This window comes from Chelonia mydas, chromosome 23 (genome assembly GCF_015237465.2).
Source record: "Chelonia mydas isolate rCheMyd1 chromosome 23, rCheMyd1.pri.v2, whole genome shotgun sequence".
NCBI lineage: Eukaryota > Metazoa > Chordata > Testudines > Cheloniidae > Chelonia > Chelonia mydas.
The window spans coordinates 5810208-5823478 of NC_051263.2; the positions used below are offsets into that span (position 1 = coordinate 5810208).

Genomic DNA, 13271 nt, shown 5'->3' on the forward strand with positions numbered 1-13271 from the left:
CTCCCGCCGGTCGCTAGCCGCAGCCCCAGCTCCCCATCACCAGGAGCAAACCCCAGCTCCCCTCCCCTTCCTGCCGGGCCTGTCTGTGTGTGACCCATGTGGAACCAGCGCCCCCTTGGTTTCTCTCCCCCTCCTCCCTCTGGATTGAGAGGCAGCACAGCCTAGTGGGCAGAGCACTTGACTGCACCCATGGGATCTGTTCCACGCTCTGCCACTAACTGGCCCTGTGAGTTTGGGTAAAACCCGTTTCCCCTCCCTGTGCCTCAGTTTCCCCTCCCATCCTTTGTCCAATTAGACTGTGAGCTCTTTAGGGCAGGGACTGTCTGTCTCATGTTCTGTGTGTATAGCACCTAGCCCAAGGGGGCCTCTTAGTGCTAATCTGACAGACCATAATCACACCCTCTCAGCTCGCCCAGCCCAGCCCAGCGGCAGGGTGGTGGTGGTTATGGTTTAACAGGAGATGAAATGATTCCCGGCGCTTCAACTTTGCATGTGCTAGAAGCTGGTTTATTGTCACTGCTCAGTAGCTCCCAAGCAAAGCAAGCGCTAAGCCGCGGGGCGCTGGGTAAAGGCAAATTGCACTTGAATGAAAAACCCCTTTGTGGGACTCTGCGACCCACCCGACGGGTCCTTCCCCGGCGCCTGCTGTGTGAAGATCCAAACACTTTGCCCCCCTCGGTAAGAGAGGCTCGTGGGAACGGACTGTCGAGGCGAAAGGGGCGAGGGCTGAAAGCTTTGAGAGCCAGACCCTGCGGGGGCCAGGCAGAGCCGAGTGTCGGGGCTCAGGGACACTTGGGTTCCCTTTGTGGGGGGTTAACTAGCGACCGGTTTCTGGGGGATTCCAGATGAAATCTTCACTGCAGAGCTCGGGGGGGCTGGGGGCAGAGGCGGATTTGACTCTGGGATTGAGAATTGCTCGGACGTTTCACACGGGAATGGAGGCGACGTTTCCTGAGCTGCCCAGGGATTGGCAGGGCCGTCACCACGGAGCTCGGCTGAGGTTTAGCCCCACCCCCCTGGACGCTGAAAGACCCTGGGCCTGGCTGTGTGGGGACCCGGGCTAAGCTGACATGCCCGTTGCGGGCGGGAGCGAGGGGCTAGGCCTGGCGTCTGCCGAAGGAAGCAGCCTGGGGGAGGCAGGTGGCTCCCAGGTGCTATTAGAAATCTGAGCCCCGGGGGAGGGCAGCAGAGCCCAGGGGAGACGGGAGCATAACCCCAACTCTCAGAGCCCTGCTCTCCAGGCCTCAGGAGGCAGCAGGTGGGCGAGAAGCGGGGGCTGCCCCCTGCTGGGGGCGGAGGTACTGCTCGAGCAGGCAGAAGCCGCGGGCAGGGTCAGCGATGGGCGGAGGGGCTGCCCCGAGGCTGCAGGGACTCAGGCGTTGAACCTGGGCCCTCTGCTGATGCTCCCCGAGAGGTCAGTGCCGGGCCAGTCAGTTTTAACCGCGTACCACAGTGTAGTTGGGGCTCAGGATGCCCTTGGAGACGGCGCATTGGATCAGTCTCTTGGTGACGTTCAGGGCGGCGACGCTGGGCTTTGTCTCTGCTGGATAGAGCATCCCCCTGTTAATCTCACCCTGACCTCTGTCCCGTGTCTGCTGCTCAGGGGATGTGACTGTGGCCTGAATAAATAACCCCCCCCATACTCCCCGTCTCGACGGGCCACGTCAATGTCACTCCCCCCCACCCACCTGCTGCATCTCCAGGTGCCCCTCGCATGGGGAGCTCGACCGTGGCAGAGCCCAGCGGGATGGCGGTGAGGCCAGCTGGGTTAGCCCAGGGGCAGATCTCTCGCTGAATCCCATCCCCTGCCCCAAGCTCTCAGCTGGGAGGGGGCACCGGGTGCCCAGCGTCCCCAGCTGCAGCCCTCCTGTGAGTGCCCAGCTCAGGCTCTCTCTGCCTGGCGAGGCCAGGGCCGTCCTACAGCGCACGCTGAGCCCAGGCAAACCAAATGCATTTTATCCAGCCCCATGGACAGTTACAGCTCGAGGGACGCAGGCCCCAGCTCCAGCCCAGGGACTGCAACCTGAACAGCTGGGCTCTGGATCTAGGGGTCACAATGGACAAGCAACAGCCTAGCTCCCAGGGTGATGTGGGGACACGCAGGGCTCATGAGATCAGGGAAATCGGAGGGAGGGGATTTTCCCCCTGTGTCTGGCCGTGGAGAGACGGATGCTCTATCCTGCGCCCGGCTCTGGGGCCCACAAAAGAGCCACAAACACAATCCCTGGGCTGGAGAAATGGCTGCCAGGGCAGTACGGGCAGAGCTCAGCCCATCCAGGTGATCACCCGGGGAGGAAATACAGGACCTGGCGGGCGCGTTAGCCACGCGGAGAAAGGCAGAAGAGGGGCCGGGGGCCGGGAGCTGAAGCCAGACAGGGTCCCCAGCCCAAATGTCGAACAGGGAGGGCCATTAGCCAGTGAGCAAACTCCTCATGGCCACCAGAGCCTGCCAAGGGTCCAGCGATGGGCCCCATGATGCCGTACACAGGTGACCCCCCCACCACCGCTCCTACTCACTCTTCCCCTCCCTGTACCGCCAAAGGTTGCTACAGCTCCAGGGTCCTATGGGCTGCCCCTGCTCAGCTGCTTTCCCTGGCCCTAGATCCTTTCTGGGTCGCTGGTTTCCAGGCTCCAGGCCGTAGGTCTGGCCTGCGTTCCTTGGACCCAATCCCGGCCCTTCTGCTTGGCTGGATTAAAATCCCACCTTGTTTGCTCGCAGCCAGCCAGGTCGCTCTACAGCAGTGACCCCTCATCATTAGTCCCCAATTCCTAGGTCACTCGGAGATGGTCCCTGCGGCAGAACCCCCCGCCCTGGGCATCAGGTCAACAGGGGAGAGCCGCTGTGGGCGGGAGGCCGGCAGGAGAGATTCCCAGCTCCCCTCATGGCCTAGCTGGGGAAATCCCTATAGAAGAGACCCACTTACTGGAAAAGGTGCCCAGGAAGGCAAGTCCCAGGGACCTAGAGTTGAAGAGTTTCGTGTGGGCCCCCTTCGTTCTCCAGCCTCTGCCCTCGTAGACTCTGCCGTCCTCGCCGATCAGGAAGCTGCAGGCAGAGCACAGTGTGAGACCCACACAGGCACGTCGGCCTCACCCTCCCCTCCCCGTCACTCTCGGCAGCTCCCCCACGGTCGTCGCTGACACTGCCCGGGTTTGAACCTGGGACCCTTGGAGCCAGAAGCTCAATCCTCTGCCATGGAGGTAAAAACCCACTGAGGAAAGGGACTGGGATGTGTGTGTGGGCTCTAACCTGTATTGCACTGGTTGGCCATTAGGTGGCGCTGTGTGTAACTCCCCTTATAGAAGCAGCCCTGGGCCTCTCCAGGACACAGGTGGGGGCCGAGCGAGGGCGGTAGCCGGCCCAGATCTGGGGCAGGACAGCGCTGGGACCTGCTGCCCCCCGGGAAATTCCCAGCTGGGTTTCCATCCTCCGACGTCACCATCTCAAAATGTTTCACGGAGCAAAATCTCCGGCCAGGTTTTCGTGGTGGGGCGTCAGGCCGGCCCCAGTGAAAGGCATCGAGGACACCGGCATGGGGTGGTGTCACAGACGAGGAGGATGCAGGCCGTACGGTGTCTGTCGGCCGAACTCGTGGCACAACCCAGGAGCTCCCTGCGGCCCTCCATCCCCCAACCAGCTCCATGACTGCCCCCTTCCCATCCGCCGCTCTTCAGGGACTCCCTCAGCCCCCCCTCCCCCCATCTCCCCCTGCCAGGGGCTCTCTGCCCCCCATCCTGCTTCATAGTGGGCAGGGTTGGCAGAACTGGGAGAGCTGTGGGTGCAAACACATCTCTGCACTGGCCATGTTTTCCACCCGCCCCGGACCCCCCAGTGTCTCATGGCGGGGCAGGACTTGGGGGAGGGGCTGGAGCAGCCACGGCAGTGTTTGGGTCTAGGCTGGCCACTGGGAAACAGGCCCACAGCCCAGCCTGGTCCCGTCTTCCAGCCCCCGCGGGTCCCGGCCTGGGGGAGGGGCCGTAGCACGTGCGGCAGCTGCTGGGGTGGGGCAGGGGATGGGCCATTGCACCAGCACTTGGGCAGGGTGTGTGGGGGGGGGCACATGGGGTCCCACGAGGAACTGCCTGAGAAACAGCGATAGGAGCTACTGAGTTGGTCCTTCCGAGCCTGAACCTGGTTCCCACCCCCCAAGTCTCAGCACCTTCCCTGGCTCTCTCCCCCACTTCACAGGGTGCTTCCCCGCCCCCGCAATGGAAGGGGCTCAGTATAAACCCCATTTCACCTTCCCCCCCGCCAGGGGTGCTCTGTGCCCCCCCCATCACCCTCCCCCACAGCTGGGGCTCTGGGTGCACCCCTCCCCCATTCCCTCTTTTTGGTCAAAAATATTAAATTCCCACCAGCCCCAGCTCTCCCTTGAGTGTGGTTTCTGCTGCCCCCCTGTGGCTGCCTGGGGCAGTGGCACCAAGTCTGCCCTCAGCTGTGGGGAGGCCCCCACCCCATCCTGCCCCTCTCACTTGTAGCTGATGTCGGCCAAGCCCCTCTTGTCCATGTGGTAGTTCTGGATGGCCCTGACCTGCTGGATGCAGGTGGTCTCTGAGTAGCAGCGCTTCCGTTCCGTGTGGTGGAGGATGACGTAGGACACCGGGGTCCTCAGCGGGACCCTGCTTTTCGGGGGCCGGGCCCCCCACTGTCGGCGTGAGACAATGCGGGGGCAGCCTGTGCCATGCGGGGAAGGGGAGAAAGGGCTACGATTAATGTGGGTGCCCCCCACCTGCCCCAGCCCACGCAGCAGGATCAGGCCCAGGGCTGGTGCGCTGAGTGAGGTGGGGGCCGCAGCAATGGAGTGGGGTGGGGGCCAGCAAAGGCGGGGCACTGTGCAGGGGGGATGCGCAGCCCTGCGTTAAATGTGACGGGGCTGGAGAGAGGCCTGGCCGGGAGCCTGCTCGCCCCCGCAGCAGCACCCGCTGCTGGCAGCAAAGGGTTGAACGGGGAGCCAGGCCAGGCTGGAGGGAGGCCAAGCAAGGGCTGGGCTGGAGATGGCGGGTGGGGCTGGTGCTCCGAACTCAGCCTGGGTTGGGGAAGCTCCCAGCCAGGATGTGCAGCTCTAATCCTGTCTGTCTCCTCTGCCCCCTCCAGTCATTTGCATCCCTCCAGCCTGTCCCCTCCACTCTGCATCCTTTCTGCTCTCTCTGCATCTGGGAGGCCCCTGATCCTTCGGGCCTCCCACTGCTCAGCCCCCTGCACCTCCTGCCAGATCCTTTCAGAGACAGGGTGACTAGCCTGGAGTCCAGCACCCCAGAAACTGGAAGGTCAGAACATCTGACCCTGAGAAAAGGCTCATTGGGCACAATCAGCCTGGGGAACTCCCTGCCACTGGCTGTCACTGGGCCAAGAGCAGGATCCAGCAACGGATCAGAGAACGAGGACAGCCAGCGTCACAGTGGGTGGCACTGGATGGGCTCCTGCCCCAGGACCTGGGGCCGCTACCTGGGGGATGTGGGATAGCTCAGTGGTTTGAGCATTGGCCTGCCAAACCCAGGGTTGTGAGTTCAATCCCTGAGGGGGTTGTTAAGTTGATCTGAGGCAAAAAATGGGGATTGGTCCTGCTTTGAGCAGGGACTAGATGATCTCCTGAGGTCCCTTCCAACCCTGATATTCTGTGTTTCTGTTCCTGAATAGGAAGGAAATTCCCTTGTGGCTGAGTTAGCCCATCATGGGCCACTAGGGGGTGTCTGGCGCCTCCCTCTGGAGCATCTGGCACTGGCCGCTGCTGGAGCCGGGACACCGGGGTAGATGGGCCCTGCTCCGATCCAGGGGGCGATTTCTAGGCTGCAGGGACATTCCCAGCACGAATCCTCCTAACGGCCTTGGTGGGAGCTGGGGACCAGCTAGTGTTGTTACTGCTCCCCCCACCCCACCCCTCTGCCCCTGCTTTCCCCCACCCTCTTTCTGCCTCTGCTCCCCCCTCCCCAGCCCCCCTTTCCCCTGCCCTCCCCACACCACCTCAACTCGCTGCCCCTCTGCATGCTGGGATCTGGCACTTTCTGGCTCTTGGGTGCCCCAGGGCAGTTCAGATGGAGCTGGGCTGGCAGGGGACGTGGCCTGGGCTGGGGGGGGGCTGGGGGGGGCACTCTGGGATCGGCTCCCCATGGGCAGAGCCAGGGGCCTCGTCCCTTGGGCCGATGAACACTAGGGCTCTGGGGAGTGGGTGGCAGGGAATGACCCGACCCAGCCCTGCCTCGCGGAGGGGTGGGCTGGACTGGAGCCGAGGGGTGTCTCCGGATCTATAGGGGCAGGCCCAACCCTTGGCACCAGGCCAGGGGGCGAGTTAGTTGGGCACCTCCATTGTTAATTTCCCACGCCTGCGTTTCCGCCCCCTGGGCTCTCAGCTGCATCAGGGATTCCCAGCCCTGCCCCGCACCCCCAGCCCTGGGGATCCGAACTCACCGAGCGCCACGGCACAGAGCGCTAAGAGCCACACGACCCGCGTCAGCAGCAGCATCTTCCTCCCGCTCGGCCCTGTGGGGACACGTGCCCGTCACAGCCATCACAGGAGGGGGCGCTGCAGGGCTGGAGCCAAACACCCCCAGAGCCCCTGGGTAGCAGATCCCCCTGCGATCAGGCTGTCCTGGGCTCCAAGCCCAGACTGTTGCCTGAGGGCAGCGTCCCATCCCCGCCCAGACCCCGCTTCCTCCTGAGCTCCCCGGTCCCCATGTGTAACCAGACAGCCAGCCCCCCCCCCCTCAGACCAGCATTGCTGGGAACACAAGAGGAAGCCAGAACAGGGCACTTAACATAAATTCCAGCACAGCCTTTGAAGCTGTGAGAAGCACAGGTGTGCTGCTACAATGTGCCTCTGGGAACATATACAACGATTAGGCTCACAGCAGACAGAGGCGCTGTGACAGACATGGCTCTTAGCCCCTACTAAATAGCATGATGCACGCACACCTACATCCTAGGTGGGAAAATATTTACCCTAATAAAAGGAATGTCCGGTAGTCGAAACTTATTGTTTCTCTCCCTTGCAAGTGTGAACTACTCTTGCGAGAGCTGGCGTCGCCCAGACAGACCAGCCCCAATTTGGCATAAGAAAGGAGAAAGAGAATAAAGGAGTACAGAGGTATAAGTAGGGGAGCTCTGAGCTCTAGCAGTTAAAGTCACGGGTGTGGAGAGGCTCTGAGTGCTGCCATTGGGGCACCTGTCAGTCAGTGTTGACTGCCCGCTGCGGAAGGAGCTCTGAGCTCTAGCAGTTAAAGTCACGGGTGGTTAGGACCTTGGGGCATCCGTCAGCCTAGCCCGGGCTGCCCGCCGCGAAGGGACAGTGCGTCCTAGCGGTTAAAGTCACGGATGGTATAAAACGGGCATAGCTGGCACCTCACCAAACATCCCTGGCCATCGGCTAACACCATGGCAGCCCCTTGAGCAGCAGGCTCGGCGGTGGCCCCAGCTGTACTAACAGCCCCCTGCCCAGCTGGGGCTGCGGGGAGAAGAGCCGTGCTGGGGGGCAGAGTTGGTCCATGGAGACTGGCGCCCCGTGGGGTGCAGAGAGGGGCTGGCATGTGCCCTCCTGGATTCCTGCAGAGCTGGGAGCAGAGTGAGGTCCGGACGCCGGCACCTGCTTCTCTCTATAAGCGCCTGGGAGGGTGGCGGGGGCTGGGGTCAGGTAGTTGGTCAATAAACCGTCGTGCCGATGCTGGTGGGAGCCCAGCCACTGAGGAAGCGGGGGGGGGGGGATTTCACCAGGGGGCTGCAGTTGCTTAAGACAAAGCCGGGCTCGTGCAGCAGGGCTCAGGGGTCTGTAGCAGCATCCAGGCTGACGGACTGCGCGCCAAGTGGGAGGGAATGATTCTGGCCTGGCAGCGCGACCCCAGGGGCAGAACCTTCATCCCAACGTGGGCAAGGCTGGGCACAGAGCACAACCCGGCCTGGGGAGCTGGGGAACGCCGCACCGGGGGGACAGCACATCGGCCACCGTCTGGGCCGCCATTTCCTGCTCCGACCGATCCAGACACGCCGCCTGCCCCAGCTCCCCTGAACTCCAGCTGCAGGGCACTAAGGCAGCGCCTGGAGATCCCAACCTAGCGTTGCCCAGACACACAGTGACCGGGATCGGGGCCCCGTCACGCCAGGCGTCGTTAAGTGCTGAAGGCTGGAATGTCGTTGCCTCAATAACGCTGTTTAGGCTGCCCGGAGTTTCTGTTCTTGGAGCTCAAATGTTACCAACACGAACAGCAGACAAGGCAGGATGTGAATCCAGCAGACCTCAGTGGTAGTTACAAAGAAAGCCCACAGCACGGTCTGTCTGGGGAGAAAGGCCCTCGGCCAGGTTCCCTGCCCTGGAGGCACAGTCCTAGCGCCCGGCTCCGTGGTTACCGGTTCACTGACGCGAGTGCCCCGTGGCAAGGAGCGGCTCCGTCAGCAGCGGGAGTCGCCGCTGTCCCCTAGGCCACGCAAAGGCTGACGGCGAGGTTCCCCGAGAGTAACAGCCTGAGACAAACAGCTTACGTCCCCCCTTCCCTGTGTCACAACGTTTGTCTGTTACCTCCCCTGGGTCCTGAGATCTTGGGCAAAACCTTCCTCTTCATTATTTTCTCCAGCCATTTTATCTGGCACTAAATTGACTGTATTTGTCCCAGCTAAGCTACTTTTAGGTAACTCTCTAGTGCCTAGGACACGAGCGACAAGTTTGCCAAGTACCTGAACTGCACAGCAAACTTGTCAGCATTTGCTTTAACCCATGGCCTGACTCACTCACATCTTGCCCCAGGCCCAGTGCTCCCGGCTCTCCGTACTACCCCGGGCGCTGCCCAGACACACAGTGACCGAGATCGGGGCCAGGGAAGGGATCTGCGCCCACAGCTCCCACCTAGTGGTCAGGTGAGGGCATGACAGACACTCTTTGACCAGGTGCCCCCATAGGTAGCCGCTCCCTCCCTTCGGCTGTCTGTCCCCTCCTGTCTCGCCTTCTGGCTGGGTCACAGGCCGGGTCCAGCCCCTCCGGGGTACGTAAAGGGTCCAACAAATCCTAGTTCCACTGTCCAGCAAAGGGCTTCGGGCATCGCCCGGCCAAAGCCCCAGAGTCAGGACTCTCTGGGATGGGGGATCTCCCTAGTCCTGAGTCGCTAGCGTCAGGGACAGGCCGTGTGCCTCCAGCCCTGGCCAGGGAGCCCTGGGCCATCCTCTCCCCCGGGCTCCAGCAGGGCCCCAAGGCAGGCAGCTGAACCCCGCCCCCAGAGAGCTCTGTGTCATCCCCCGCCCCTCGTCACCCTCCTGGGTCACTTCCTGCCGCCTCCCCAAGCCAGAGGGAAAAGCACAGACCTGAACAAACCTGAGGCGATGTCTCCGACCTTGCAAATGCCCAGAGTCCTTTCCCCTCAGCAGCTCAGGTAGAGCATGAGCGGGGTCTGCCACTGGGCTCCTTCTGCAGAGCTGCCGATCCCAGCCCTGCTCACCTCCGCTGGCGCCTTTCAAGGGAGCTGCTCTCGGCTCCCTGCCAAGCTCCTCCTCCAGCCGGGCAGGGCCCTGCGGGTTTGGCAGGGCAGAGCTGCCAGGAAGGGTGGCTCATGCCTACATTGTATTTCCCAACAAGGGGCTGTTTTCTTAGCACCTCTGCCCTGCCCCACCTCCTGAGATTATCATCAGCATCATCAATAAGCAGGACTCATCTACCTTCTCCAGGCATCTTTCTTGCTGGTTTTTGCATCATTCAGCAGCTCCCAATCTAATTAGACAGAGATGAAAAGATAAAGGACGTCCCTTGTAATAAGGGACTGTTGGCAACCCTACCACCGGGCTCAGGGTAGTTCCCTAACCCCTCCCTCTCTGGGGACAGTTTGTGCACCCATCACAGGGCCCCGTCATGCCAGGTGCTGCACTGATACACAGTGATCGAGACCAGGGTCCCATCGTGCCGGGCACTACAGAGAGACCCAGTAACCGAGATCAGGGCCCCATCGTGCCAGGTGCTGTACAGACACACAGTGACCTATGTGATAGGTTGCCCCCCTCCCCCCCGGGGTGCCAACTGATGTACTGGGGTACCACTGAGCCTACCTGCTGCACCAGCCTTGGCTCCCTTACACTGTCCTGCTGAGCCAGGCCCTCAACCTCCTCCAGCACATACACACAAGTAGGGACACACCCAGCTGCAGAAAGACACAGACCCTGAAATCAGCTCAGCGTGGGAAGACTCAGCTCGAGAATAGCCCAGCACTCAAGTACACACCCCCTCTGGGGTGCAAACCCAAAATTGTTTTGTCTTGGGCTGCACAGAGAACTGTACAGCGTAAGCTCATGAAATTTGCTCCCTCCCTCAATGTGGAGGAAGATATGCACAGCTTATTGCCCCTCCCCCCAGTTATGAATTCCACAGACTGGGTTTTATAATAAACAAAAACATGTTTATTCACTAAAACAGGTAGATTTAAAGGGATAATACGGGATAGCAAACAGATCAAAGCAGATCACTGAGCAAATAAAGCAAACACGGAAACTAAGCTTAATACACTAAAGAAACTGGCTACAAGTAGTAATTTCTCACCCTAAAATGTTGTTTTAAGGAGTTTTGCAGAGTTTCTTGATGACAAACTGCTCTTGCTTGCAGCTTAGGACTCCAGGTATTTCTTTCACCGGCCAGACACCTTTTCCATCCCGGGCTCAGCAATTCTTCCCCCTGTTGTCTTTGTTTCTCAGATGTTTTCAGCGGTCATCTTGGTCAGGGTTTACTCACGTCCCTACCTTAAATAGCATTTACACATGGCGGGAATCCTTTGTTTCCCAGTTTGGTCCTGACCCCCCTATTAGTGGAAAAATACTAGTAGGCCAAGATGGGGTCCAGTACCAGGTGACATGATCACATGACCCTGCAGTGTCAAAGCAGCTTCTCGGGAAGCTTCTCAGCAAGGTGGGAGATTAGCATCTTCAGAGTCCTATTGTTTTCCCTAATGGCCCATTGACTAACCAGCCAGACTGATCGCATTTTATCTGGAGCGCGTTCCCCAGGTGCAAACACTTTTGTAATTGATACATAGTCCATATTCCTAACTTTACATATAATAAGGATACATGCATACAAATAGGATAATCATATTCTGTAAATCATAACCTTTCCAAGGATATCTCACATGACCCATCTTGCATAAAACACATCTCAGTTATGCCACATTCATATTATAACAATATTTCTATGAAGAATATGGGGAGTAGTATCACAACTGAGATCGGGGTCCTCTCGCGCCAGGCACTGCACAGACACACAGTGACTGAGATCAGGGCCCCGTCGGGCCGGGCGCTGCCCAGACACACAGTGACCGAGATCAGGGCCCCATTGTGTGACGCTCTGTACTTTGGGGGAACACCCAGCACCCCCATGTTCATCCTTGTAAAATGATTGTGTGGTATCCAATGCAAAGTTTGTCATGTTGGGTGTTTTCAGAAGGCTCATGGTGCACTGAGCATTGTTGTTATAGTGATGTTACAGTAACGTGATAGGTTGTAATTTCATGTATATAGTTATGAGGCTGAAAAATGTCTCCTTATGGCTTAAAGCAAGCCCAGGAAAAAACTCCCCAAGAGCAGAGAGGCAGTTCACATCTCATCAGGGCATGGATGGGACAAGCCCAGCCCAGCCTCACAGGAACAAAGGACACTGGCCTAGGCAACAACAAAGGATCTGTTGGACTCTCGAGTGAGTCACTCCCCTTCCTTTGGTCAGTTTGGGACTGCAATTAGGTAATGCTCACCTGACTCTGAAGGGGATGGGGGTGGGGCAAAGCCAAGAGGGAAGAAAGAACATGATAAAAGGGAGAGATGTTTGCCATGCTCTTCCTCTCTCTTCCACCTACATCTACAGACACCATACCAAGCAACTGAAGTGCTGATCAAAGGGGAGAGCCTGGCTGAAGGGCAACCAGCCAGCCTGTGGTGAGAAGCATCTAAGTTTGTAAGGGCATTGAAAGTGTTAAGATCAGCTTAGAATGCGTTTTGCTTTTATTTCATTTGACCAAATCTGACTTGTTATGCTGTGAAGTATAATCACTTAAAAATCTGTCTTTGTAGTTAATAAATTTGTTTGTTTATTCTACCTGAAGCAGTGCATTTGGTTTGAAGTGTGTCAGAGAGTCCCCTTGGGATAACAAGCCTGGTGCATTTCAATTTGTTTGTTAAATTGACGAACTCATATAAGCTTGCAGTGTCCAGTGGCCATAACTGGACACCGCAAGATGGAGGTTCCTGGGGTTGTGTCTGGGACTGGAGCATGGGCGCCAACTCCGTGGGTGCTCTGGGGCTGGAGCACCCATGGGGAAAAATTAGTGGGTGCTCTGCACCCACCGGCAACCAGTTCCCCCCAAGCAGCACCTTGGTGCTTACGGTGACAGCACTGCCGAGAACAGGCATTAAACCAATCAGCGAACCCACCCACCTGCTAATGAGCTTTCCGGGACCCGCCCTTCTCCTGGCCAGCTGTTCGATGGGCATTTCTCTCATCCAGTCCCATGCAGCCTGGAGCTAACTGAGGAGTCCAATTCCCCCGTTTTCTTTCGGAGCCCTAATATCCCCCCCAAAAGTTACCTGGCAACACCCACACCCAGCCCCCGACCCTTCCCGGGGCTGCCAGAGATCTGGGCTGTCGCAGAGGGAAGGATTCTGCACCGGGAACATCAACCCACATTTCACTCCCGGGGGGCATTTGATGGGGCATTGCGACATGGGGTTAACGATGTTCTCAGCAGTGCCAGGATCTCTCCATCCAGTGAGCGTCTCCCCTGAACTCCCACCTGCCGCTCCCCCTCGGAGCCGATGGGGCTGCCCCCTGTAGGGTGCATCGTGACATGCGGGGGTTGGGAGTTGGGGTGTGAAAGCTCAGCTTCGGAAACCTACACCACTGTCAAGCTGGCTGGGTGACCCCTCACTCCGGAGGCTCAGTCACATGGGGAACGCTGTGGGAGCAGGGGGTAGCCAGCTTTCCCAGCACTGCGTCGCGACTCTGGGGCAACCGCAGGCAAAGCGAGCCCAGGGGCCACATATGGCACATTGCTCTGCCCACCCCAGAGCTTCTCAGAGGTGGTGTCCCCCCTCCCAGGGGTGGGTCTCCGCTTGGGCCCGATCCCTGTCCTCTGCTCCCATTCCAGCCCTGTTAGATTTTCTATCAAACCCCGACTGACTATCTGCACATTGTTTCGGCCTGTTTCCCAGCTGTGGTTATATTTCGGGGAGTTTTTGCTGTTAACCCTGATTTCAGGTTGCCTGGGAAGAGTTTATAGAAGTGTCACACTAATGGTTTTGGTTAGGAGAGGGTTAATATTACAGCTTC

At 59.1% G+C, this 13271-nt stretch overlaps 1 protein-coding gene across 1 annotated transcript in view; it reads right to left on the reverse strand.

The window, feature by feature from the left end:
• Window positions 1-1020: 1020 nt before the first annotated feature.
• The window catches only part of LOC119564389 (peptidoglycan recognition protein 3), a 95948-nt gene continuing 83697 nt past the window's right edge, over window positions 1021-13271 (reverse strand). Inside the window, exons 3-6 of the mRNA XM_043534761.1 lie at window positions 6404-6475; window positions 4471-4672; window positions 2925-3043; window positions 1021-1543 (exon numbers count right to left, since the gene is read on the reverse strand). Coding sequence (XP_043390696.1) covers window positions 1437-1543; window positions 2925-3043; window positions 4471-4672; window positions 6404-6458 — 483 coding nt within the window. The 5' untranslated portion in view covers window positions 6459-6475 and the 3' untranslated portion in view covers window positions 1021-1436. The remainder of the gene's footprint in view (window positions 1544-2924; window positions 3044-4470; window positions 4673-6403; window positions 6476-13271) is intronic.